The sequence below is a fragment of the Capra hircus genome, chromosome 25 (genome assembly GCF_001704415.2).
Source record: "Capra hircus breed San Clemente chromosome 25, ASM170441v1, whole genome shotgun sequence".
NCBI classification, from domain to species: Eukaryota; Metazoa; Chordata; class Mammalia; order Artiodactyla; family Bovidae; genus Capra; species Capra hircus.
This window is the reverse complement of record NC_030832.1, coordinates 19,947,223-19,975,021: the sequence shown is the minus strand read 5'-3', so window position 1 is coordinate 19,975,021 and position 27,799 is coordinate 19,947,223. Positions and strand designations below refer to the sequence as shown.

Genomic DNA, 27,799 nt, shown 5'->3' with positions numbered 1-27,799 from the left:
GGGCCCGGCTGCGGTGTGAGGAGCCGGCTCGGAGAGCCGACTCAGGAGCTCGCGCCGGGGCGCCGGCCGTTGGGGCGGTTGGGCGGCGCGAGGGAAGCCAGTCCGCGGCGTGCGCTGCGGGCCGCCCCGCGGCGGCGCCGGCGGCGGCTGTGGGCGGCTGTGGTCAGGCGTCGCGGTGGAGCCTGGGCGGCGGCGCGTCCCGCCCGAGGGCGGCTCTGGCTGAGGGCGGAGGGGCCGGGGGAGAGCCCGGGGCAGCGGCTGAGGCGGGCCGGCGGCGGCGGGGGCCGCTGCCCCCTGAAGAGCCGGCCGAGATGCTGGCGGAAAACCTGGTGGAGGAGTTTGAGATGAAGGAGGACGAGCCGTGGTACGACCACCAGGACCTCCAGCAAGGTGAGGGTGCGGTCGCCAGGCGGGGCCTCGCCAGGGCAGGGCGGCTGCCGGCTCGAGGCTTCACCTCCTGGCCGCGAAACTGTTAAAAAGTTTATTTTGCTCGGGGCCCACCGACGCCAGGATCGGGGAAGATCTGGCGCTCACCTGGCGTTGGGACTGTCGCGTCTGCTGGTCCTGCGCGGGAGGACTCCGCTGCGCGGGCCCGGGCTCCTGCACGGTAATCAGCATCCCGCCTCGTCCCGGCCACTACTGCGTGTCAGGAGCTGACTGGGCGCCAGGCACCGTTTGGAGCTCTCTCTGGGGATTAACTGATTTAATCCCCAAGGTGTTCCTCGGAGCCGAGAGGGGTGGCCCCTTACCGGGCTGTCCGCGTCGGGGAGGAACCACAGCCGGTGCTCACAGCCGGCGAGTGTGAACTGCTGCAGGTGGTGGACCCGGGGTGGCAGTGCCGTGTGGCAGGAATCGCGCACGTATTTGATCCGCACAATAACTCCGTTGAGAGAGTAACTCATTTTATTCCCCTTTTCCAAATGGGTAACGCGGATGCTAAAGCGGCCAAGTGACTTCCCTCAAATGTGGAAGCAAGTTGTTTTTTTTTTTTGACTGATTTTATTGGAATTTAGTTGATTTACAATACTGTGTTAGTTTCTGCCGTAGGGCAAAGTATTTTTGAATCCGCACACTCAGAATGAGGAGTCGTCCTAGTCGCTGCTCAAACCCCTATCTCTTCTTCGCCACCTGGCTTACAGCTCTTACAGTTGGTGTTAGACGGGCTGAGAGGGGGGCTACTTAGGCGTAGTTTACCAGATGCCAAGTAAGTAAATGACTTGAGGGCACTTGTGCCTCACCTGCTTCCTTCACTTTGCTCCCTAGCTTTTTCACAAGAGGCATTCCTATCTTGGCCTGTCCTGGATTTCTTGTCTCCTGAGAAATGTTTTTCAGGCATCTTCTGTTTCAGCAATTCTGTGTAAATCAACTTTTTCATCTCTCAACTGGCATAAAAAGTTACCATCTCATTTAGTTGAACATTAAATGACCATGGTGTTTGTTCATGCTAACCATTGAACTTAGCCGGAGGGGAAGAATGTAGGCTCGAAAGACTCATACTTAGAAAAGAAACATAAGGAACTCTTTTGGGGGAAGGTGATTTCTTAAATCAATATGTTGTGGCTGGTAGCTTAAATCAAAGTTTATATAGCCTTTATATAAGTCAAAGTTTATGCTTACATAGTCTAACCTATTCAGTGGCTGCACTGCAGTATTTGCCATCATATTCACAGCATCCACAAGGCAGATTTGTCTTATGTTTTAACCTGTTTTCAGAATGCCTCAGAGGGATCGATGGCCTAGTTTGATACTTTCTCCAGAATTTATGAGACAATCATTTTGCAATTGCAACCTTTCCCTATAAAGAAGTGAAGCAGTTTGCCCTGTAATCATAACTAAATAGTTTTCTTTATTGTTTTTAGAAAGTGTAGCTCTGTACAGGTTTTTTTTTTTTTTTTTAATCTATCTAGCACAATACTTAGCACATAATAGAAACTCAATTTTAACATTTGTTGACCTGAACTGAGGCACTCACACAGGATTATTGTTTTCATGGCTCTCTTCCACCAGGCACGTTAGTCTACACTGCAGTTTCCCCTGTGGGAAGTTGTTAGGAACAACCACTTGTAATATTTCAACTTACTGAGGAGCAAATGCAACATATTGAGGTTAGACGTGGAACTCTCTAACCTCTGATTGAAATCAGTCATCAGGTGTGCAAGTGTAATGAAATCTTGAAGCACACAGGTCCAAACTTCCTGTGCCAGTTTCCGTTTGGAATTTGGTCTGTTCTTTTCAGAAGACTTTTACATTTGTTATCACAATGGACTTTGACATAACCCTGTGTGTCATAACCAAGTGTGTGGGGTAGGAATAGATGTGAAATTCCAACAGTCACAACTGTGAATTTGGCCTGTGAAAGAATGAAGGCTACAGTGTGAATAGAAGGGTCTCTTTGTCCCACTCTCATTACATTATATGTTAACTCCTAAGCTTCTAATGGATCTTTTGTTAATTTTTCAAAAATTGTATTTATTCTGTGCCAGGTGTTCATTGAGGCATGAGGACTACAGTGCCTGTCCACAGACAAGATCCTACTCATTTACTAGGAATCTGTTGGCTGGAGGTGCTGCCTTCTGGTGTGCACACTACAGTGCTTGGCAGTGGGTGGGCCCTCCCTAGATAATTTTGCTGCTGAGTGAGGTTTGGGAGCAAGTCTGTCCTCTTAGGCTGATAAGCAGATCTAGTGGGATTTTATCAAGTGCAGACACATGTCTGTTCATTTTTTAACATCCTCACTATTAATTTCACTGAGAGCCTTACTTGAAGAGAGTTGCTAAAACAGTTTTCTGAGATCCTGTGCTCAGTTATAGAACTATAATTTTTTTTTTTTCTTTAGCAATAGAAGCATTACTTAAGTAGATTGAATCTCTTTACCAAAGTTTGCTTGGGGCATTCTTTGTAAAAATTAAAATTGTTGAAAGTTTCTAACCTCAGAAGGCTGTGGTCTACCATTCATACCTTGTTAGTAACGTGAAACTGTGCAGGCAGAAGAAGAAAACCCGTTGCTTTTATAAAACACTTTGAAGAGACTGTCTTTTGTCAGAGGGCTGAGTTGACAAAGTAAGAATACTGACTGTGATCTCTGTGAGTAAGATCCTTTCTGGGACAGCAGGAGCCTTCTCTGTAGGTAATGATGGTGCTTGCTTTGAAATGTGCCCCGGAGAACAAGGTGGAAAGACTTCAGAGACTGGGTTTTCTTTTAGACCAGCTGCTGTTGTAATTGTCATTTGGCGAGCTGTGCAAGCTTAGAGTAAGAATTCAGGTTTCTACTGTATAGATCAGCAAATGAAATCTTAGTTTAAATTAAGATTTCTACTTTATAAGATGAGTACCTTTTCCATATGAGCAACGAATTTGCTGAATCACTGTTGGAGGGTCATTAAAACTGACACCGTCATTTTTCTTGATGTTTATATTCAGATTTTTTGCTTTCCCAATTATAGTAACATCGGCAACAGGAGTTACACAGAAGCATCACCAGATGACGCATTTGGTTTTGTAGTAGGAAAAACTTTCAGCCTTAACGTTATTGAATGAATGCTAGAGACTACACCTAACATGGGAATATGCCGTCCTCTTTAAAGAAAAAAAAAAAAACTGAAGAAAAATGTAAGAGCAGTGAAATTTAAAGATTTCAGAATTCTGGAAGGAAGATCTTTTTTAAAAATCACCTGACTACTAGAGTTAATTTTTTACCTAGGGCATAGGGCTGAGTAGACTATCTGTTTAAAGCTAATAGTTTATATTGTTAAAATAGATTATTATCACTTGCAAAGACTGATTAGTGGAAGAATATGAAACATGAAGGTATTAAAAGTTGCAGTTCTCAAGCCTGCAGTAAATCTGTGGTATTTTTAGTGGTTGCCTATGCCAGTTCAATAGGATTTAGAAAAGACAACCTCTTAACGAAAATCCTTTTTGTAAAGTGAGATGAACAGGTGTATAAGGCTTCAAAACTATATTGTTTCCTTTTCTTTTGTGGGTTAAGTAAGAATAAAGGACATTGAATATTCTCTCATTCCCTCCCCAAATTATTTAGAAAACCTTCTTGGGCTTACTGCCAGCTTTTGGCTCCTTTTGGTAATGGAAGCCAGATGCTACACAACAGGAAATAAACTTTTTTTTTAAAGACCAAAAAAGACATTTGTCTTTAAACTAACAGATGAAGTAATATCCTATTATACAGTGTGACTTCACAGACGCTTTCTTGTAGTTGAGACTTGTTTTGCCAGAATTCTATCCTACACATCCAATGAAATATTTAGAAGACTGAGACTTCAGGTTACTGAGCCAGGCTTGGGTTTTGTTTAAGTCAAAATAAGGATTACGATAAGGACAAGTCTCAAATTCCTCTCTGTTTGATGTTTACTGCAAGAGTGCTATACTGGGCGTCTCTTCTGCGGTAGCAGAAACGGGAAAGGCGCTCCCAGCTGACATTTAGTAACATGGGTAGTGTCCTAACTGAAGGAAATAGCTGTAGATGGTTTCAAATTAGTCTTGCTTCTGGAAGAGGTTTTGGCTCAGTTTTGGTTGCCGGATAAGAATATCTTTGGTGAGTCTCTGGTCTTTCCCAGTGAGGAAAGTGGTTACTCACCACTTTATAGCAGGCCAGGAGAGACTTAAGTAATGTCTAGGTAATGTTTGCTTTGTCCTTAATAATTCAGCATGGTGGTTATTTTGTGGGGCTGTGTATACACATTACACACTCTATGAGTGTAAAATAATTATTTCTGGAAATCTCAGCTGTACGTAGTTCCTTTTTCATTTAGTGAAAACAAGATAGCAACTTGCCTGGGGTTGTGTATGCTTTCCCTGGCAGCACAGGCAGTGAAAGCCAAAGAGCTCAACTCTAGTTTCTCATTGTCATCTAGGAAAACAAGTAAAAAGACTGAGGTACTCTGTACCTTAAACAAAGATGTGGACATCCCTGTCAACAAACTTGAAAGTGTGTGGATGTGGATAATAGAGAATCGTGATGAGGGTGAAAGTTAGAATCTGTTGACAGTGGTTTCTCTTTTGCTTATTATGACTTACCACGTGGAATTGGTCAGATCACTTCTTAGCATCTTTGTGCTTCTCACTTGAAAATCTGGATTAACTACCTTGAAAAGATATTAAAAAATAATGTCAGATGTTTGCAATGTTGAACAGTTTGTAAAGGGTTTCAATGTCTTGTGAATACAAGATATTATTTCATAGACTTGGTATATGAAGTCTTAAGTACATTAATATACATTGTTAATATTTAAATCACCAGAGAATGTATTTTAACACTGATCTAACAACAGTACACTGTTTTATTTTAAATGGGTGTAAAATGTTTTAAAATGAGCTGGAGTGGTGTTTCATGGGTTTTGCTGCTTTGTTTTTGCCTTGTGAGGGAAAACTAACCAACCACAATTTAATTATGCCCTCAAATGGCCAGTACCAGGTAACACAAGTTGCTTTCCAGTTACCACTTATTCTTGGTTAAGTTCTAATATTGGTTTAATGAATTAAATGTTAAATCTTGTTTGTCAACCTCTAAAAATTGTTTTAAAATCATATGTGGTGAGGTTCCCTCTTTTGATAATAAGTGTAATAAGTGTGTTTTTCGACACTGGGTGAAATGACTTTCCTACCTACTTAGAATAAAATCTGAACTTTCCTTACCATGGCAGATAACACTTTGTGTAATGTGAACCGTACCTGCTCCTCCAGCTCCCACTCCACGCTCCCCAGTGAGCTTCTGTTGCGCTGGCTTTATGTTGGGCTGCTGTTGTTCAGTGACTTAGTCGGGTCCGTCTCTTTGCCACCCCATGGACAGTGGTCCACCAGGCTTCCCTGTCCATCACCAACTCCCGAGCTTGCTCAAATTCATGTCCATCAAGTCAGTGATGCCATCCAACCATCACATCCTCTGTCGTCCTCTTCTCGCACCTTCAATCTTTCCGAGCATTAGGGTCTTTTCAAATGAGTCAGTTCTTCGCATCAGGTGGCCGAAGTATTGGAGTTTCAGCTTCAGCATCAGTCATTCTATTGAATATTCAGGACTAATTTCCTTTAGGATGGACTGATTGGATCTCCTTGCAGACCGAGGGACCCTCAAGAGTCTTCTCAAACACCATAGTTCAAAAGCATCAATTCTTTGGCACTCAGCTTTCTTTATAGTCCAGCTTTCACATGCATACATGACTACTGGAAAAACCATAGCTTTGACTAGACAGACCTTTGTTGGCAAAGTAATGTCTCTGCTTTTTAGTAAGCTGTCTGGGTTGGTCATAACTTTTCTTCCAAGGACTAAGCATCTTTTAATTTCATGGCTGCAGTCACCGTCTGCAGTGATTTTTAAACCTAAAAAAAATAGTCTCTCACTGTTTCCCCATCTATTTGCCATGAAGTGATGGGACTGGATGCCCTGATCTTAGTTTTCTGAATGTTGAGCTTTAAGTCGACTTTTTCACTCTCCTTTTTTACTTTCATCAAGACGCTCTTTAGTTCTTCCTTGCTTTCTGCCATAAGGGTGGTGTCTGCATATCTGAGGTTATTGATATTTCTCCCGGCAATCTTGATTCCAGCTTGTGCTTTATCCAGTCCAGCATTTCTCATGGTGTACTCTGCATATAAGTTAAATAAGCAGGGTGGCAATATATTGTCTTGACGTAATCCTTTTCCAGTTTGGAACCAGTCTACTGTTGCTTCTTGATCTGTGTACAGATTTCTCAAGAGGCAGGTCAGGTGGTATTCCCATCTCTTGAAGAATTTTCCACAGTTTGTTGTGATTCACACAGTCAAAGGCTTTGGCATAGTCAATAAAGCAGAAGTAGATGTTTTTCTGGAACTCTCTTACTTTTTCAATGATCCAGCATATGTTGGCAATATGATCCTGGTTCCTCTGCCTTTCTAAATCCAGCTTGAACTTCTGGAATTTCACGGTTCACGTACTGTTGAAGCCTGGCTTGGAGAATTTTGAGCATTACTTTGCTAGTGTGTGAGATGAGTTCAATTGTGCGGTAGTTTGAATATTGTTTGGCATTGCTTTCCTTTTGGATTGGAATGAAAACTGACCTTCTCCAGGCCTGTGGCCACTGCTGAGTTTTCCAAATTTGCTGGCATATTGAGTGCAGCACTTTCACAGCATCATCTTTTAGGATTTGAAATAGCTCCACTGGAATTCCATCACCTCCACCAGCCTTGTTCATAGTGATGCTTCCTAAGACCCACTTGACTTTGCACTCTAAGATATCTGGCTCTAGGTGAGTGATCACACCATTACGGTTATCTGGATCATGAAGATCTTTTTTGTATAGTCCTCTGTGTATTCTGGCCACCTCTTCTTAATATCTTCTGCTTCTTTTAGGTCCATACCATTTCTGTCCTTTATTCTGCCCATCTTTGCATGAAATATTCCCTTGGTATCTCTAGTTTTCTTGAAGAGATCTCTAGTCTTTCCCATTCTATTGTTTTCCTCTATTTCTTTGCATTGATCATTGAGGAAGCCTTTCTTCTCTCCTTGCTATTCTTTAGAACTCTGCCTTCAAATGGATATATCTTTCCTTTTCTCCTTTGCCTTTCGCTTTTTTTTCTCAGGTATTTGTAAGGCCTCCTCAGACCACCATTTTGCCTTTTTGCATTTCTTTTTCTTGAGGATGGTTTTGATCACTGCCTCCTGTACCATGTCACGAACCTCCATCCATAGTTCTTCAGGTACTCTATCAGATCTAATCCCTTGGATCTATTTGTCACTTCCACTGTATAATCATAAGGGATTTGATTTAGGTCATACCTGAATGATCTAGTGGTTTTCCCTACTTTCTTCAATTTAAGTCTGAATCTAGCAATAAGGAGTTCATGATCTGAGTCATAGTCAGCTCCTGGTCTTATTTTTGCTGACTGTATAGAGCTTTTCCATCTTTGGCTGCAAATAATATAATCAGTCTGATTTCGGTATTGACTATCTGGTGATGTCCATGGGTAGAATCTTCTCTTGTGTTGTTGGAAGACGGTGTTTGCTATGACCAGTGCATTCTCTTGACAAAACTCTATTAGCCTTTGCCCTGCTTCATTCTGTACTCCAAAGCCAAATTTGCCTGTTACTCCAGGTGTTTCTTGACTTGCTACTTTTGCATTCCAGTCCCCTATAATAAAAAGGACATCTTTTTTTGGTGTTAGTGCTAGAAGGTCTTGTAGGTCTTCATAGAACCGTTCAACTTCAGCTTCTTCAGCATTACTGGTCGGGGCATAGACTTGGATTACTGTGGTATTGAATGGTTTGCCTTGCAAGCAAGCAGAGATCATTCTGTCATTTTTGAGACTGCATCTAAGTACTGCATTTCAGACTCTTGTTGACTATGAGGGCTACTCCATTTCTTGTAAGGGATTCTTGCCCACAGTAGTAGATATAATGGTAACCTAAGCTACATTCATCCATTGCAGTCCATTTTATTTCACTGATTCCTAAAATGTCAAATTCCTAAATTGCCATCTCCTGTTTGACCATGTCCAATTTAATTCATAGACCTAACATTCCATGTTCCTATACAATATTGCTCTTTACAGCATCAGACTTTACTCCCATCACTGGTCACATTCACAATTAGGTGTTGTTTTTGCTTTGGCTCCATCTCTTCATTCTTTCTGGAGTTATTTCTCCACTGTTCTCCAGTAGCATATTGGGCACCTGCCGACTTGGAGGGTTCGTCTTTCAGTGTCCTCTCTTTTTGCCTTTTCATACTGTTCATGGAGTTCTCAAGGCAAGAATACTGAAGTGTTTTTGCCATTCCCTTCTCCGGTGGACCACGTTTTGTCCACTCTGTTGTTCCAGTTCTGTTGTTTTCCTCTGTTTCTTTGCATTGATCACCGAGGAAGGCTTTCTTATCTCTCCTTGCTATTCTTTAGAACTCTCCATTCAGATGTGTTTATCTTTCATTTTCTCCTTTGCCTTTTGCTTCTCTTCTTTTCTCAGTTATTTGTAAGGCCCCCTCAGACAACCGTTTTGCCTTTTGGCATTTCTTTTTCTTGATGGTTTTGATCACTGCCTCCGGTGCAGTGTTACGAACCTTCATCCGTAGTTCTTCGGGCCCTCAGTCTGTCAGATCTAATCCCTTGAATCTATTTGTCACTTCCATTGTATAACTGTAAGGGATTTGATTTAGGTCTTACCTGCATGGCCTAGTGGTTTTGCCTACTTCAATTTAAGTCTGAATTTGGCAATAATTGTTCATGATCTGAGCCACTGTCAGCTCTTGGTCTTGTTTTTGCTGACTGCATAGAGCTTCTCCATCTTCAGCTGCAAAGAATATAATTAGTCTGATTTCGGTATTGACCATCTAGTGATGTCCATGTGTAAAGTCATCTCTTGTATTGTTTTAAGACAGTGTTTGCTATGACCAGTGTGTTCTCTTGACACAACTCTGTTAGCCTTTCCCCTTGTTTCATTTTGTACTCCGTGACCAAACTTGCCTGTTACTCCAGGTATTTCCAGACTTCCTACTTTTGCATTCCAGTCGCCTATGATGAAAAGGACATCTTTTTTGGGTGTTCATTCTGGAAGGTCTTATAGGTCTTCATAGAACTGTTCAACTTCAGCTTTTTTGGCATTAGTGGTTGGGGCATAGACTTGGATTACCGTGATATTGAATGGCTTGCCTTGGAAATGAACAGAGATCATTCTGTCGTTTTTGAGATTGCAACCAAGTACTGCATTTCAGGCATGAAACTGTGAGCCATGTTGGGCTGTACAGTGTGCCAGTTTCTTTCCCATGTTAGGGCTTCTTCCTGCTGTTTATGTGGTAAAATCCTCCTCCCTCAAGCTTTAGCTAAAACGTCTTCTAAGAGAGACTTCCATCATGACCTCCTTTTCTAAAGTAGAAAATCCTTTGTTCCTTATCACAAAACCTGGAGGGTTTTTTTTTTTTTCTTCTCTATCACATAGCACATCCAATTGATTAACAAATCCTTTTAGCTCTACTTTCAAAACACATCCGGTATTTGCCACTTCTGCTCATCTCCATCTCTGCCACTCTAGTCTAAGCCACCATGATCTCTCACCCAGGTGACTGCAGTATCCCTGTCACCCTGCCGCCACCTTAGTCTCTTTGGCCGACTTACCCAATGGCCAGAGTGGAGCTGATCAAAAGCCTTCCCTTTGACTCAGTGAAAACCAGCATCTTGATCTCTGTAGTTTGGCTGTAACAAGCTGGCCATCCTTGGAAGCCCTCTTTGTCTCCTCCCCAGCCACAAAATGCACGCAGACGCACGCAGTGTGCTCGAGCCTCATTGGCTGCAGTCCTTATTATCGCCAGTCATGCTTCCTCCCAGGGTCTTTGCTCTTCTTTTCCCTCGGCCTCCAATGCTGGTCCCCTCAGTAGACCTACGTGAGGCACTTATTCAGTCCTTCATGTCTGGAGTCTAATATCACCCTTGTTGCCTGTTCTTAAATTTCAACCTCCCATGTCCATACTCCTCCTTCCCTCTTCCTTCCTTTTTAAAAAAAAAAAAACAAAACATTTTTTTGCTATCTAGTGTCTATTTTCTCATGCTGTTTCTCCCATGAGAGTATAAGCTCCATGAGGGCAGGGAGTTAGCTGAGTTCACTTGTATATCCCCAGAATGATGTTTGGTATTATTGAATATACGCATACATGTATGAATAGTGATTATCACAGTTTTCAAGTTTATTTACTTATTTGCTGTCTGACTTCCCCTGTAAACCTGCGAGTGTCAGGAAAGCAGGAACTTCATCCATTTATTCAGCATTCTAGCCAAATCTTAGCATGGTGTCTAGCAACAAAGCAGCAGTATAGTTTGTGTGGTAACTCAGTCATAGCTCACACTTTCATTGCGCTATGGCAGTCAGCAACAAGCTCATTCACTTGCGAATCAATGAAGACTAATAACTTTGCCTGTGTACTGTAGTTTGTAAAGTACTTCCTTGTGTATTATTTCATTTGATTTTCACGATCGTATTGACAGGACAGTCATCTCTCTACACAAGAATACTACATGTAGGGATGTTTAAAGTCACTGTTTAAAGCGTTCACTTGGTAAACGGCAGCCAGAACTGAACTCCAAATTTTCCTACTCAGTTCAGTGCATTTTCCACTGTTACCAAAGGACCTCTCCAACTTACTATGCAGAAAAGTGTTTCAGGCACCTATGTTACAACTGTTGTCCTTTTTTGTATCAGTGAATTTTTGTTTCTGGGATTGTGTGTAACAAAACTAATGCTGTCATATATGCACATATGCCTAAGAAGAGAGAGTGTTGAAAAGCGAGGTTTAAAATGGAAATATGGTTCTGTGTTAAATGAAAGTCTGAGCTATGAGCGAGTTACCACACAAACTGTTCTGCTTTGCTTGTCTGGTTTGCTCATCTTGAAGAAGGCATGAAAAGAAATAGAAAAAATGAGAGAGGCCTGCGGTAGTGTTCTTATCACTGATGTCATTTTCCTTTTTTTGACTTAAGTTTTAGTACACTGAGAAGGCCAGGGTCTGTAACACACTTGCTTTGACAGTTGTATTCATGGCAGCCAAACTCGTGGGACTTCAGGTTTGCCTGCACTTTGACAACTAATTACAAACTTAGATTCTGTCACAATGCTGAATGATCATTCCTAAACAAATGAATACACCTCCATAAAGTACATCACTATTCTTGACGTCTTGTCAGTAAGGGTACCTCAAGAGTACAGTACCTGGTAAAAGGCCCCATTGTCACTGAACTTTAAGTAGAATCTGGGTTTCCTTCTGAGCCATTCCATCTTCCACTGGGATCTAAGGTAAAACTTTGTACATGGGTTGGGTTTTAGTCCGTTCCTATTCTAAGCCCTGGCTTATGTAAAATGTTGAGATGAGATCGTTTGCACTCCCCTAATAGGATTTCTTGTTGTGCTAGACCTCCAACTTGCAGCTGAGCTTGGGAAGACATTACTGGATCGAAACACAGAGTTGGAGGATTCTCTTCAGCAGATGTACACAACCAATCAGGAGCAGTTACAGGAAATCGAGGTAATTTACTCAACGGGAGAGTTACTTTTGCGGTATTGGCTGTCTCTGCTCTTATACCAATTGTATTCTACTTAAGTAACACTTGCAATTAAAAGTAATGTTTATAACATAGACTTTTCAAGTATAAAGAACCATGGAAAGTGTATAGAGGTTGGTTTTTACTGTCTTTAAGCTTTCTCAGTACATAAATCTGCTATGATGAAAGACATTTCTCTCTACCCCCTTGGTGAAGTATACTTAGAAGTAAATGGTCCAGTATTTACCAATATGTGAAGCAAAATAAAGCTGTGAATATTACATTTCGTTTTTTATTTTTTCTTTTAAAAATGAATTCTGTAATATTTAAGATTTGCAAAGAGGTACAAGAGAAAAATATAGTGGGTACCCTTGTACCCACCAACCAGACTGAGAAAGAAAACTGTCTGTTGAGACTCCCTCTGTAAACCCTGCTTGGCTGCATCCCCTCCCCTTAACCAAACACCATCCTAAATTTGATGAAAAATTTTAAAATTGTAGTACCTGATATGAAAGATGTAAGCTCGAGGGTTTAAAATGGAAGTGCTGTCTTGTAAATGGTTCCATTAATGTAGCCCAACTATGTGTAGGCCAGGTGACTGTAAAGATGATAGTTATGGATATTAACCAAACAATTGTCCATCAGAACATTTCATGCCCCAGACTGCCCTCCCACCTTAAAAAAGTCTTGCACTTAAATTGTAGCTCCTTCCTCTCAAGTTGATACAGTAGAACCAGGACTCTTATAAGTCTCTGTGCAGGAAAACATAGAAGACCTTAGAACGCAGAACCCATTCATCATGGTCAGAACTTACTAAGCTCTGATTATACACTGAACCAGGTGCTAGAAAGGCAGAGTAGATGACATCGTCCTTGACTTCAATGGAAATTACAGATTTCCATTTTTGAATACAAATAAACCTGTCATTAAAACTAAGACAAATTTTTCATTTCAGTATTCTTACTTTTACATAGTGATCATAATTAAGATGCATACAATAGATTCCCCTCCCCCATCTCAGGGTTTATGGATTTAGCCAGTGATGTGACAAAAAATGCTTTTATAATTCTAGAAAGGTGTACCTTGTAATGATATTGAAGTCATCAGCTATCATTTTAAGTATATTCTATATCAGAAGAGCATAAAACTTCCCATACCTAAAGTTGAGTTTATTACTCATAGAATTGGGCAGAAACCTAAAAATGCAGGAAAACCAGGCATTTTAAAACTGTGATATCCAAGTGTCTTACATGATCAAGAAACTCATTCCTGTTTTGTTTTGTGGGCTTTGTTTTTCAACTGATTGGAAGGTTTCATAGAGTGATCCCAGGGCATATACCTGAAGATGATCATGTACTGTGTGGTACGTTTATTTGAATAGTCTTCATACCTTGTATTGGTGTTTTCCATGAAAGCACCTACAAATCACCATAACTGAACACTGTAGTGAATACTTATTTTAGCACATCTGCCAAATACAGATTTAAAAAGTCCAAGTATTTGTATAATTAGAGAATGATGCCTATTTGTTACTGTAAGGATTACAAACACAACTGCTTTATGATCTAAGTTACCTGTCTTTCTACTTTTGTTTTCTGTGGTATTGAAAATGATTAAACAATTAAAAGAGATCATTGACATTCTGAAAAAAATCCAAAGATCTTTGAGATTATCCAAATCTATAAATAACACTCCACTATCTAATGTCTTCTGTAAGATTTTTTTTTCCTTAAAAATTGTTTGTATTCAGGCTTTCACACAGAGGTGGTACCATGGCCCCAGCAGTCACCTCTCCCCAACCCCTGACTCTTATAAGATATTGAAAAGGATAATAGAAATGAAGTATCCAGGTCAGACCTTAATGATTAAGTAAATATACAGTCAACTATATGTATTAATATAAAGCTAATTGAGTAACTTTAGCCTGCAGTACTTCCAGAAACATTTCCATAGATCTCTTGTTTCTGTAATCCAGTGGTTCACAGACCAAGTATTGTAGTGTTCAACATTTTACTCTTTACCCAAAGCTATTTTTTGAGTAAGAACAAAGATTTCTTCTCTTTAGAAATCTTAGGTTTCTTCTCTGCCATTATGGTTGACTTTTTTCTTTCTCTTTATAAATCGCTTCCTGAAAGTCAATAAGGGGTGGGATGAAATGGAGATGAAATGGCAATTCTTTTTAAACCCACTTACCAGCCAGGGGCCTCCTACAGACTAGACTTACTGCCTGCTCGATTTATACCTGTGCCCAGGCAGACTTGCAGATCACGACAGACTTCCAAGATCTCTGTCCAATAGTCTATACCAAGGATGGCCTGAACACTCTCAGAAAAGTAACCAGGCAGCTGAAGAACCTAATTCTCTACTAAATGATGACCCATGCAGTATGTATAGTGTCTCTTATCATTATACCCCTGGAGAGCCCCCTAAACTTTATAAGGACTCTTCCTTTAATTCAAACCTGATGTCTTTTTTTCTCTTTAAAGTAAACTTTAAAAAATATATACAGAAAAAAACACAAATTCTAGGTCAGATAATTTTCATAAAAATACCCTTGCAGCCAACAGCCAGATGAGAAATGAGAAAATGGGCTTCCTTGGTGGCTCAGTGGTAAAGAATCTGCATGCCAGTCAGGGAAGATCCCACATACCGTGGAGCAGCCAAGCCCTGTGCCACAGCTATTGAGCCTGCACTCTAGAGCCCAGATGCCGCAACTACTGAAGCCCACTCGCCTAGAGCTTCTTGTGCTCTGCAACAAGAGAAGCCACCACAATGAGAAACCCATGCATTACTGCTCTCTGCAACTAGAGAAAAGCCTGTACGGCAATGCAGACCCAGTACAGCCAAATATTTTGAAAATAAAAAAATTAGAAAAAAAAGAAATAACATTATCAGCTCTTCCAGTCACCACCCCCACTAAGCAGCACTCTAATACCCTTATATATCAGTTTAGCCTATCTTTGAACTTTACATAAATGGAGTCACTTGTACAAGTGACTTGTACAAGTTTTAAACTAACTTTTTAGAATGTCCATTGGAAATTTTCCTGATTTGAAAAGTAATACATGGATCATTTCATAAATTTAGAAAATATATTGAAAACCAAAAAGGAACCTCTCTACCAACCCAGAGAAATTTTAAATCAGCCAGAAAATAGTCCTGGAACAAACTACTCAAGAGTGGATGAAGAATGATGGGGAACTGGTGAAAATACTAGGATAAAATCCCCCAAACTGTGACTCATTATGGAAATAGACAACTAGGAAACTGTCAAAGGATATTTTCTCAGTAGAACTACAAGTATGCTTTCAAAAACTGTTTGTGGGTTTCAAACAGTCCTCATAAAAATTGATCAGTATTTTGTTAGGCATTATGTTTTTTAAAAAAAAAAAGATTAAATAAGCTTTGAAAGTAATGACTGGCTCCAGAGATGCCTATATAGCCTGTGTGGCTTTTACTCAGCATCTGATTTTTCAAGATTCCAGAGCAAGTATTTTTTTCTTGGCTGAAGAGAAGGAGAGAAGCTTTGGAGAATAATGAGATCTGACACCATCAAACATGATTGGATTCTCTTAAAGTTTCTGACAGTTGTGTGAGCAGCCTACAGCCTTGAGTTTTTGTTGCTTCTCTGCCTGGAAACCTGCGTTATCCCCACAGGAGTCCAAGGAGTCTGGCCGTAGGGCCCCTTATTTCAAGAGCTCATGTCTTCCTTGAAAAGTTTAAAGCGTTCTGTGCTTCCCCTAGTACATTTATCAATATTCTACTGTATATTATACTTATTTCTGGATTTGTTTTATTCTCCTTCTCTCCCCGCCCCGCCTTACCTTCCCATTTTCCACTGCAACTTTGAAGGCTGTTGCTGTGTTTATTCATGGTCTTTCAAACATAGTAGATAGTCAGTGAGTACTTGTTCAAATCAATATCTTAACAGAGGACAGATAAGCAGTTTACAAAGCAGTTCCAATAATTCCTAAATGTTTCCACCTCTGGAGATTTTGAAAGGAAGTGGAAGAAGCTCTGACCTCAGTGTTAGAAGATTCAGACCTAAACTCTCAATTCCATACCAAATAGCTAGACTTTCAGTTCAGTTCAGTCCAGTCGCTCAGTCATGTCCTACTGTTTGTGACCCCATGGACTGCAGCACGCCAGACTTCCCTGTCCATCACCAACTCCCAAAGCTGGCTCAAACTCATGTCCATCGTGTTGGTGATGCCATCCAACCATCTCATCCTTTGTCGTCCCCTTCTCCTCCCGCCTTCAATCTTTCCCAGCATCAGGGTCTTTTCAAGAGTCAGCTCTTTGCATCAGGTGGCCAAAGTGTTGGACGTTCAGCTTCAGCATTAGTCCTTCCAGTGAATATTCAGGGCTGATCTCCTTCAGAATGGACTGGTTGGATCTCCTTGCAGTCCAAGGGACTCTCAAGAGTCTTCTCCAACACCACAGTTCAAAAGCATCAATTCTTTGGCACTCAGGTTTCTTTATAGTTGAACTTTCACATGCATACATGACTACTGGAAAAACCATAGCTTTGACTAGATGGACCTTTGTTGACAAAGTAATGTCTCTGCTTTTTAGTAAGCTGTCTGGGTTGGTCCTAACTTTTCTTCCAAGGAGTGAGTGTCTTTTAATTTCATGGCTGCAATCACCATCTGCAGTGATTTGGGAGGCTAAAAAATAAAGTCTGTCACTGTTTCCACTGTTTCTCCATCTATTTGCCATGAAGTGATGGGACCAGATGCCATGATCTTAGTTTTCTGAATGCTAAGTTTTAAGCCAATTTTTTCACTCTCCTCTTTCACTTTCATCAAGGGGCTCTTTAGTTCTTCCTTGCTTTCTGCCATAAGGGTGGTGTCATCTGCATATCTGAGGTTATTGATATTTCTCCCAGCAATCTTGATTCCAGCCTGTGCTTCATCCAGTCCAGCGTTTCTCATGATGTACTCTGCATATAAGTAGATAAGCAGGGTGACAATATACAGCCTTGACATACTCCTTACCCGGTTTGGAACCAGTCTGTTCTGGTTCCAGTCAGACTCCTTTGTTACTCCATGTCCAGTTCTAACTGTTGCTTCTTGACCTGCATACAGATTTCTCAAGAGGTAGGTCAGGTGGTCTGGTATTCCCATCTCTTGATAAATTTTCCACAGTTTGTTGTGATCCACACAGTTAAAGGCTTTGGCATAGTCAATAAAGCGGAAGTAGATGTTTTTCTGAAACTCTCTTGCTTTTTTGATGTTCCAATGGATGTTGGCAATTTGGTATCTGGTTCCTCTGCCTTTTCTAAATCCAGCTTGAACATCTGGAAGTTCACAGTTCACATACTATTGAAGCCTGGCTTAGAGAAGTTTGAATATTACTTTGCTAGTATGTGAGATGAGTGCAATTGTGCAGTAGTTTGAGCATTCTTTGGCTAGATTTTAGGCCAATGAATTACCTCTCAGATCCTGTTTGCTCTGCCGTGTAATGGTGATAAGAACGCTTGCATGACATTAGCACAGGGCTGTTCTGAGGCGATGAAATGATATATACACTTATATATATGTAAGTGTATATATTTTGGACAGTATGAATTGTTGCACTGTTGATCCATGTTTCAAGAATTTTAGTAATGAAATAATCTTAATTCTGAAAAAAATAAATCCTTTTCAATTACTGGAAAGTAGATCTAAATTAAAACAAGCAAAGCTTTTAATAATGAGATTATAAGTGGTTTTTATTTTCATATTTCATACTTTTTAACTTTTTCCTAAATTTCCTCCAAGGGAAATTTTAATCAGGGGAGAGAGGTTTTTCAAAGGTAGTGGGAAACATTTCTTCAGTGTTGTAGAAGGTCATTTTGATACTAAGTTCAGAGGAGTTGGGCTGTAATCTTTAATATAAGGATAATCCCAACACTACATAAAAGCCAAATTTCCATTCCATTCCTTATGAGTGTTTGGCTGTGTCTGTCTTTTCAGCATTCCAGGTCAGGGTTCTACAGTTGCAAATAGGTGTTAATATAATCCTTGTGGCCTTTTTCAAAGGTTTGCCTCAATTGTAAAGGCAGCCTACTTATAGCTTTTTTCATATAACCTGGACCTTATACTCCTAAAAGGCGTATACTCCTTTGAGGTGACATTGTGTACATATTCTAAGACATTTGGGAGACAACCCACGAAACTTAAACTTTGATACTCTTGGCTATAAGTTGACATTTTTGCCTATGATTTTGCTACCCCCATGTTCCCCTTCTGCCACTGTTTTGCTTAAATATCCCCTCGTCACTCTCCCCTGTTTAATATGGCAAATACTTGTGTACTCAAGCTCTTTTTGACACTTGAATTTTAGGATCTCTGCAGTCCAGGCAGATTCATTTGAGGCTGTGATCAAAGATTCTGAATTGAAAAAACCAGAACATAGGAAGCATAGCCGTGCCTTTAAAGGGTAGAAAATAAGCTGACCCATTTCCTTGTAGAATTGGAAAAATTTGATTAAATACTAATTTGAAGTTTTAGAGGCCAACCTTAAAGCAATGTCTGACTACATGGATTCTGATTCTCTGGTCTCATATCACTCACTGCTTGCTGAGAGGGCTCAACATTTTTCTTAGAAGTTGCTGACCAGTTTAGTCAGACTCCTTTGTTAGGTAACCTATCACAGAGTCTTGGAGACGTGAAGGGCTTTTCTGATTAGCTTTAATTTAATAATAATAATAAGATTAAACTCCTGCTACATGAAAACAAGCTCCCTGCCAGTCTTCAGGTTGTCCTAAGCCAAGTCATCTAAGACCAAAATATCACAAGTTCTTCCTAATCAGTTTCATTATATTTTCCCACCCCCCACAGGTTTTTAGATATCAAATAAGGGGGACCTACTGTAGTTTTCTAAACAGCCTCTTTGTACTTATTTACATACTGACTTGTTTCCTTTATACTGGTCACAAAAGGTTCCATATCTTGGGGCCCCTGTAAGAGAGACTTGTTTAAAAAAAGTCTGTTTCAGATTGCTGGGGCATAGCTGTGCCATGGGGAATAAACACAGAGAAATTATCTGTAAATGGAGCCGGGGGGAAGAATTAGCGACTAACAGGGCCTTTTCCCAAAAGGGCTATAGCCAAAGCTCTTCTCAGCCTCTCTGAATGATCCTCTCAACATTCCAGCAGTCTGAGTTGTGGTACTGGGCGTGATAAGCTATTGTGAAGAGAGGTCTAGAAATTGTCAGTTACCAATATTTTTTTAGTCCCTATTGTGGATCAAGAATTGTGCTCAGTGGACTAGATATATAAGACACTTCCCTTCTTCAAGGAGCATTAGAAAGACTATGATGTTAAGTAAGCAATTTGGTTGTTTATTAAGTGCAAAGTGTTTTGAGAGAAATTATTCCATAATGTCTTATGGAAAAAACCCAAGCAAACTTTTTGGCCAACCCAACAACAGCGTCCCTTGGGAGTGGTGCTGCTTCAAACGGGGTGGCCTAGAAAGGCTTCTGAATCCTTTATGTTTGGGTGGAGGCCTAAGGGATAATCTTGAATGTTTTAGCCTTCTTTATGCTGTGGATCCCTTTGGCTTTCTAGTGACTCTTTGATGACCCTCTTAAAGTACATAAAATACACAGAATTACAAAGGGAATTGGCTATATTGAAATGACTATTAAAATACTGAAAAAATAAATTTCTGATATGTTAACATGTGTTTATTAATACATTAAATATCAAAATCAAATGGTAATCTAAAAATTGTAATTTCAAATAGTGATGAAATAAATCAGGATTTCTGCAACCACTATCGTATGATAACTGTGGTTTCTGGTGGTGATGAACTCCTAAGGATTCCTCATACTACTGGTGGTTTGTTGCTTCCATTCCTAATTGAAGAAAATGCTAAATTTCAGTTAGAAGTTAGTGAAAATGAAGGTATAACTTTTCTTCCAACCAAGTTCTTGGATCCTCTCAATTCTGCCCAGGGACCTCAGGTCAAGAACTGCTGGATTAGATGGAGCCAGCCAGGAAAAGTGATGCCCTGGGAGAGGGGAGAGGAGGATAACAAAGGCCCTAAAGGAAGAGGGAGCTTGCCTTAGCGTGAGACAGCTCCACAATTTCAAGATAAAATTACCCCCTGAGTGGGAAATAAGGACTACAAATGAAACTGGAAAAAACATTGAGACAGGAAAATGCTGATACTAAAACATAACAGATGATATTAAGGCATTGTTGGGGTTTTTAAAGGTATGATTTGAATTGTGGTTAAAATGAAGTCTTATCACTTAGAGATATATAAATATGTATATTTAAGCTGTCTTGGATTTGCTTTAAATTGATTGAGGCTTGGGAGAATAGAAGAGATGAAACAAAATTGTGTATTGACAGTTGTTGAAATTAGATGATGTGATGAGGGTTTGTTAGACCATTTTTTCTGCATTTATGTATGTTTGAAGTTATCCACTTAAAGTGTTTTAAAATGCAGTAGATAAGCCATCTGTAGAGAGTATTTGGGTGGACTGAAAATTTAGGAAGGAGCACTCACAATTTAGTATATAAGGGCTTTCCTGGTGGCTCAGACGGTAAAGCATCCACCTGCAATGCAGAAGACCCAAGTTCGATCCCTGGGTTGGGAAGATCCTCCTGGAGAAGGAAATGGCAACCCACTCCAGTATTCTTGCCTGGGAGATCCCATGGACAGAGGAGCCTGGCAGGCTACAGTGCATTGGGTCGCAAAAGAGTCAGACATGACTTAGTGACTAAACACACACGCTATGTATTAGACTTTTAGATTGTTGTGAATTGTCCCAAAGAATCCTTGAGACGTTTGTTGTTGAGTCGCTAAGTCATGTCTGACTCTTCGTGACCCCATGGACTCAGCACACCAGGCTCCTCTGTCCTCCTCTGTCACGCGGAGTTTGCTCAAGTTCGTGTCTATTGAGTTGGTGATGCTATCCTAATGAGCTCATGCTCTGCTGCTCTCTTCTGCTTTTGCCTTCAACCTCTCCCAGCATCAGGGTCTTTTCCAATAAGTCTGCTCTTCGCATCAGGTGGCCAAACTATCCTTCAGCTTTAGCATCAGTCCTTCCAATGAATATTCAGGGTTGATTTTCTTTGGGATTGACTGGTTTGATGTCCTTGCAGTCCAAGGGATTCTCAAGAGTCTTTTCCAGCACAATTCAAAAGCATCAATTCTTTGGCACTCAGCTTTCTTTATGGTCCAACTCTTTCATCTGTACAGGACTACTGGAAAAAAACCATAGATTGACTATACAGATCTTTGTTGGCAAAGTGATGTCTCTGCTTTTTAATATGCTATCTAGGTTTGTCATAGTTTCCTTCCTCAGTCATGTCCAACTCTTTGTGACCTCATGGACTATAACCTGCCAGGCTCCTCTTTCCATGGAATTTTCTTGGCAAGAATACTGGAGTGGGTTGCTATTTCCTTCTGCAGGGGATCTTCCCAACCCAGGGATCAAACCCAAGTCTCCCACATCTCATGCATTGCAGGCAAACTTTTTATTGCTGAGCCACATGGGAAGCTCTACTTGAGACCTTATAATTGACATAAAGTAGCCTGCAGAATGTCTGCAGCTGTTAAACACATTTCTATATTCTTTTTTCCACTCCAGTGTTCTGAAGAGATTAAACACATTCCTGTCAGTGACAGGAACCCACCAGGACATTGCCAGCCAGAGGGAAGGATTAAGGGCACACCTCTAGGAGAGGCTGGTGGGGATTGAGGGAGTGGAGTAAACAGGCTTTCACAGGTGCTATGCCTTGTGCTCATTCCCTCACTTAATACTTTCAGTCCTACAAAGTGAAAGTCGCTCAGCTGTGTCCGATTCTTTGAGACTCCGTGGACTATACAGTCTATGGAATTCTCTAGGCCAGAATACTGAAGTGGGTAGCCTTTCCCTTTTCCAGGGGATCTTCCCAACCCAGGGATCAAACCCAGGTCTCCTGCATTGCAGGCAGATTCTTTACCAGCTGAGCCACAGGGAAGCCCAAGAATACTGGAGTGGGTAGCCTATCCCTTCTTCAGGGGATCTTCCCGATCCAGGAGTCAACCAGGGTCTCCTGCATTGCGGGCAGATTCTTTACCAACTGAGCTATGAGGGAAGCCCCTTCAGTCCTACAGGGTAGATACTAACTGATCCACAATTCATTTTAAATTCTGAACCCAAAAAGCTCTTTAAAAACAAGGGTTTTTTTGGCCCAAGTGCAGCAAATTCATTTGACAGCAAACCTTCACCTGAACTTGCATGAGGCTTTCTGTAATCTTGACTCATACTCTCTGATGAGAGTATTAAATCTTGATTACAGGGTTTTGCCCAGCCCTCACTGAGGATGGTATAAAGTGTGTGTTGTCTTCCTAAAATTCAAAGAATTTTCCCAAGCATTCTCAGCCAAGAGTTTCAGGAGTATGAAAAGGTATGAGAATGAAGTGTTTTCTCAACACATTGCTACTGAACTGTGTAACTAGATTTGAAAAAAGACCTCATATACTTTTTTCAACTCTGCCACACTGCCATCTAAAGAGCCCGTTAAAAGTCATGTAGCCTGTTCTTTGAAAGAAGTCCATTAGCTTTGCAAATACTTAACAGATGTGTCTGAAGATCCTCGAGAAAGTATTTTCAAAGTTGTGTCTTTGGTCTGTTACCATTTGGCCATTGGTAATGCTTCAGACTTACCTTTTGCCTCTTTCTGGTTGTGCCCCCAGAGAAATATTATGACTGTTTCATATGGAACAGATACAGTGTTTCATGGTCTTCAAGTGGAGTCGAGTGGCAGGGGGCAGTCGGGGAGATGCGGGGGTAGGGAATCAAGGTAACGTGACAGCAAGGTGTTAAAATTGTGATTATTCCCCTTTATCCTCAGCCAATTGGAAAGCACCCTTAGCAAAATAAATAATCTGGCAGATTTCTCACAAATAAGGAGGATTATGGTGACAACATTCTCACAGAATTAAAAATATTGTTGAATAATATTAAGTTAAAGTATCTTTTTCTGGTTAAGTCAATATTTTTTTCCCTATTCTTTGTCCAGAATATCTCACCTAGAAGAAAGAAATCAAATATTTTTCAAGCAAAAATCATCTAAAATCCTCCCTCTTAGGCTTCCCTTATTTCTATAAAATATATTTTTGCTTAAACTTTGATGATGTGTTCCAAGTGTTTTCTCTTGTGGGATTATCATGTCTTGCCTAGATTTTCCTGTCAAATATTAATTTTATGTGTGTTTTGTGCTTTATAAAAGTAGACCAGCCTAAACTGTATTGGTGAGCTTTAGGGGAACTAAACATATAAAGGACGGCCTGTACTCAGCTCCTTTTAAGAAAAGTAGTTTAACTGAGATTTGAAGTTCTTCATTTCGTAAAATAAACTTGTGGTATTTTGGTATAATGAAAACTATATATTCGACCTTTGTCCGCATGTCCTGAATCCCTCAGAATTTCCTGAATGATAGAATGAGACTGCTCACCATAGGAGCCGACCACATGATTAGAGGGTTAGAACTTTCAGCCCCGTCGCCAGCCTCTGCAGAGGGGTCAGGGCCTGGAATCAAGTTTGTTCACCAGTGGCCCATGATTTAATTAATCATGCCTGTGCCATGAAGCTTTAGTAAAGCTCTGAAAGGAGACCAAGAGGTTTCCAGGGAGGGTGGTGCATCTGAGAATAAAACTGTAAGTAAATCCCTTTCCCAAGCTCTGTGTGTTGTTTTAGCAGATTATTGAATGTGAGAGGAGGTCATGGGAATTCCCAAATTTATAGCTGTTTGGTTGAAAGGACGGGTGGTCCCTAGGACTTACCTCTGGTACCTGAATTGGGCAGTTTTGTGGAACTGAGCCCTTATCACTGCAGGTGGTGTCAGAATTGAAGTGAATTGCAGGATACATTCTGTATTATACCTGGAATACTGCAGGTATCCCACATGTTTAATGTGTAACCTGGTCACAATTATCTCTTTCAGTATCTGACCAAGCAGGTGGAGCTTCTGCGGCAGATGAATGAACAGCATGCAAAGGTTTATGAGCAATTAGACCTCACAGCGAGGGAACTGGAAGAAACAAATCAAAAGCTCGTTGCTGACAGCAAGGCCTCACAGCAAAAGATTCTGAGGTAAATTCTTTAGAATCTGTTGAAGAAGCCCTAGGGGAAGTCATTTAGTATAAACTAGAATAGAACATGGCTGTAGTGGGTTCAGGTCAGTGTGGGGTAAGCTTTAATTTAATTCTCTATGGAGAATAGAGATTAAATAGAAGTCTTTTCCAATTACAAAAGCCCAGTTTGAGTGGTTGCCAACTAAGCTCTCCTCACTGCTTATGCCTTTAATTTAATATGACAAGCTGCAATTGGCTTCTGTCTGTTCCTCACAGTCTGACTGAAACGATTGAATGCCTGCAAATGAACATTGATCACCTCCAGAGCCAAGTGGAGGAGCTGAAATCATCCAGCCAAAGGAGAAGGAGCCAGGGAAAGCATGACCAGGAGAAATCGGCCCCCAGCTTCTCGTCTTTGAAAGAGCTGTATGACCTCCGCCAGTAAGAGCCCACCCTCCATTTGCAAGCAGGAGAACATCTCGTATCATTGGCACATTCTGGATCCCAGTAGATTAAAAGTACCCTTTTAGGAAATGCCACTTGGCTATTAGACCACCAGTGGTTTGAACAAAACCAGTTAAACATACAGGTGATAGTTTTTGTTGTTGTTGTTGTTTAGTCCAATTGAAATTTCAGTAAAACAAAATCCAGGCAAACAGAAGGCTTGTTTTTTTTTTTTTTTTTGCCTGAAGAAAAGCCTTTTACAATTTAGACTTTGGAGATTGAATCTTCATTTAAGAACTATTTCTTGAACACCTGTGGTAAAGCAGGTGCTATGCCAGATGTGAGGAGTGGTGAGCAAAACAGACACAGTTTCTGCCCTCATGGAGCTTACAGTCTCAGGAAGAGGCAGGTAGCAAATAAGTACAGTTACAAGTTGCCCAGGACTCTGCCCAGGAGAGAGACCAGCTCTTGCATTTGGTGGGCCTCAACTTGACTGTTCATCAGATCGCCATCAGGCCTAATCAGAATCTCTAGGTATGAGTGAAAGGCTATTCAGGTGATTCTGATGTCTGTCTGTTCTTGGTTTAAAATCACCGCAGCAGTGGTTCTCAGTCTTAGCTGCATATTATGAATCATAGGAAGAGCTTTAAAAAATACACAGCCTCTAGTCCATGTGGCAGACCAGCTAGGTCAGCATCTGTGGGGGTGGGACCCAGGCGTCAGTATGTTTTAGGACTGCCCAGGTGATTCTAATCTGCAGCCAAGATTGAGCACCGCTGGCTGTTCTGATCTCCTTGAACAGTCTCAGTCATACTACTGGTCTTTGGGAATGGATGTTCTATAGCATTTTTAATGTCTAAAAAAAAATTAATTACAAAAGTTGTGTGTTCTTCCATGTGTTGTCAGCCTCACACATTGATTTTAGCCACTACTCTAGGGTGGAATAGGCAAAAAATCAGTCACATCACAGCTCCTCAAAAATCCGTAGTTGGAAAAAAATCATCAGCCTCCCTCTTTGCCTTCTCAGTCGGCCTGTGTAAGAGTCTTTCAATATTTCCCCCAGGCACTTCGTGTACGATCATGTGTTTGCCGAGAAGATCACTTCCTTACCAAGTCAGCAAAGCCCCGATGAGGAAGAAAATGAGCATTTGAAGAAAACAGTGACAATGCTGCAGGCCCAGCTGAGCCTGGAGCGGCAGAAGCGGGTGACCATGGAGGAGGAATACGGGCTGGTGCTGAAGGAGAACAGCGAGCTGGAGCAGCAGCTGGGGGCCACGGGCGCCTACCGGGCCCGCGCGCTGGAGCTGGAGGCGGAGGTGGCCGAGATGCGGCAGATGCTGCAGGCGGAGCACCCTTTTGTGGACGGGGTGGAGAAGCTGGTGCCGGACTCTCTGTTTGTCCCTTTCAAAGAGCCCTGCCAGAGCCTGCTGGACGAGGTGCTCCTGACCATGCCCGAAGCGCACAGGAAGCCCCTCAAGCGTAGCAGCAGCGAGACGGTGCTGAGCAGCCTGGCGGGCAGCGACATCGTGAGGGGCCACGAGGAGACCTGCATCCGCCGGGCCCAGGCGGTGAAGCAGAGGGGCATCTCCCTTCTGCACGAGGTGGACACACAGTACAGCGCCCTGAAGGCGAAGTACGAGGAGCTGCTGAAGAAGTGCCAGCAGGAGGAGGACAGCCTGTCCCACAAGGCTGTGCAGACCTCCCGGGCTCCGGCCAAGGACCTGGCTGCCCTGAACGCCCAGCCCAAGCCCAGCACCCTCAGCTGGGACCCAGCCTCTGTCACCCCAGAGCCCATCAGCTCCCCCACCACCTCAACGCCACCAGAATACAAAGCGCTTTTTAAGGAGATCTTTAGTTGCATCAAGAAAACGAAACAGGAAATAGATGAACAGAGAACCAAATACCGATCTCTTTCCTCTCATTCCTAAGTGAACCACCAGCTCCACGGCTAACTGGCCGGTTTCCTGTTACCTCTCTCTACCACTTACACAAGTGTGTGTCGACCCCAGAGCCTGATGTTGCTCCTGACGTTGGCCTCATTGCTTTGCTTATGTATTAGCAAATGCATGGAGTGAGGAAGGAAGGTGGTTCCTGGTGGCAGTTGTATAATCCAGTTCGTTTAAGCTCCTCAGGAAATCCCATGACAGACTGGCCTCTGGCTAGCGCGATGATTAGGTTGCAGTTCCTTGAAAAGCCCCAGAACCAGTGGAGGGAACATCTGTGCCCCTAGAGAGGTAGGCCTGGAGTAACTGTAGTATATAGTATATATAATCTAGTGTATATTATATAGGGAAAATGGCAGAGTTGAAACGAAGCTAATGCAATTCCTGCTGCCTTCTTGCTTAACTTCTCAAAACTATGTAGAAGTCAGACGGCTGCCACATGAAAAGGTCTTTCACAAACACTTGGATACTGTGAATTCGTGAAGAATGTTCAGGAGAAAGCAGGGGTCCCATCCAAAGCAAATGGCATTACAAATACTCCAAGCCTTTGAGTTCATTACATCTGCTACCAGTGGCACTGTGACTGACGGGTAATCCTAATACATCTCAGTCCAGCTGAATACCAAATGGAAAGGGCAGGCTCTGGCTGGCCCAGTGAGCTTGTTGGCAGAGCCCTGGAGGGCCTTCTCCCCGCATTCAAACATTTGTACTCAGAAGCTGTAGTGGCTAGGATAGGCAAATCATTCTTTTCTTAAATTCACACCAGAGGGGCAAGATAGAACTTTCACCCCCACTGTGTTGTCTGAGCTGGCTAGCCCACTGGTCTCAGGCTGCTCCTGCTCACTTCCTACCATTCCTGTACACGTTTGTGACTTGCTGCAGAATGCCTATCTGCCACTTTGTATTAAACAGTGTTGATGTCCTGACTGTGGAAATACACTTGTCCTCTCACTTGCATACTTTTAATTTAAAACTATTTAAGAAAACTGAGGTTCCATTTATTGTATATATTTTTCTAAAAACCAAATAAAATTACCTATGAAAATGAACAAATGGATCAATTGCTTGTTATTTCAATCTTGCCATTTCACTGTTATTACCAACTGCTTACTTTTCTTCTTCCAACAGAATCTATCTGGGAAGAATTGATAGTGATTTTTTTTCCATTTCCATTCTTCCCATTCTTTGGGATTGTGTAGTAGCACAAATTCTGCTCCTATTGATGTTCATTAAAATTACTATATGACTTAAAAATGTGTATGCTTTATGATTTTCACTATTTTAGAATTGTCAGACTTGGTTCTAAATTAATAGCATTTGGCTAGTTGACTCTTAAAACATTTGATAATT

General features: G+C 41.5%; 1 protein-coding gene across 1 annotated transcript; it reads left to right on the top strand.

Moving 5' to 3' along the window:
• CDR2 (cerebellar degeneration related protein 2) lies at nt 1–27,498 on the top strand. Its single transcript, XM_018040937.1, has 5 exons — nt 1–390; nt 11,875–11,987; nt 23,933–24,081; nt 24,339–24,503; nt 25,570–27,498. The coding sequence occupies exons 1-5, from the start codon at nt 312–314 to the stop codon at nt 26,432–26,434; spliced, it is 1,371 nt and encodes a 456-aa protein (XP_017896426.1). The 5' UTR covers nt 1–311; the 3' UTR covers nt 26,435–27,498.

Coding starts and splice junctions, on each gene's coding strand:
- CDR2 (XM_018040937.1), top strand. CDS start 312: ATGCTGGCGGAAAACCTGGTGGAGGAGTTTGAGATGAAGGAGGACGAG. Junction 24,082..24,338: donor TCACAGCAAAAGATTCTGAG/GTAAATTCTTTA, acceptor TGTTCCTCACAG/TCTGACTGAAACGATTGAAT. Junction 24,504..25,569: donor GAGCTGTATGACCTCCGCCA/GTAAGAGCCCAC, acceptor TATTTCCCCCAG/GCACTTCGTGTACGATCATG.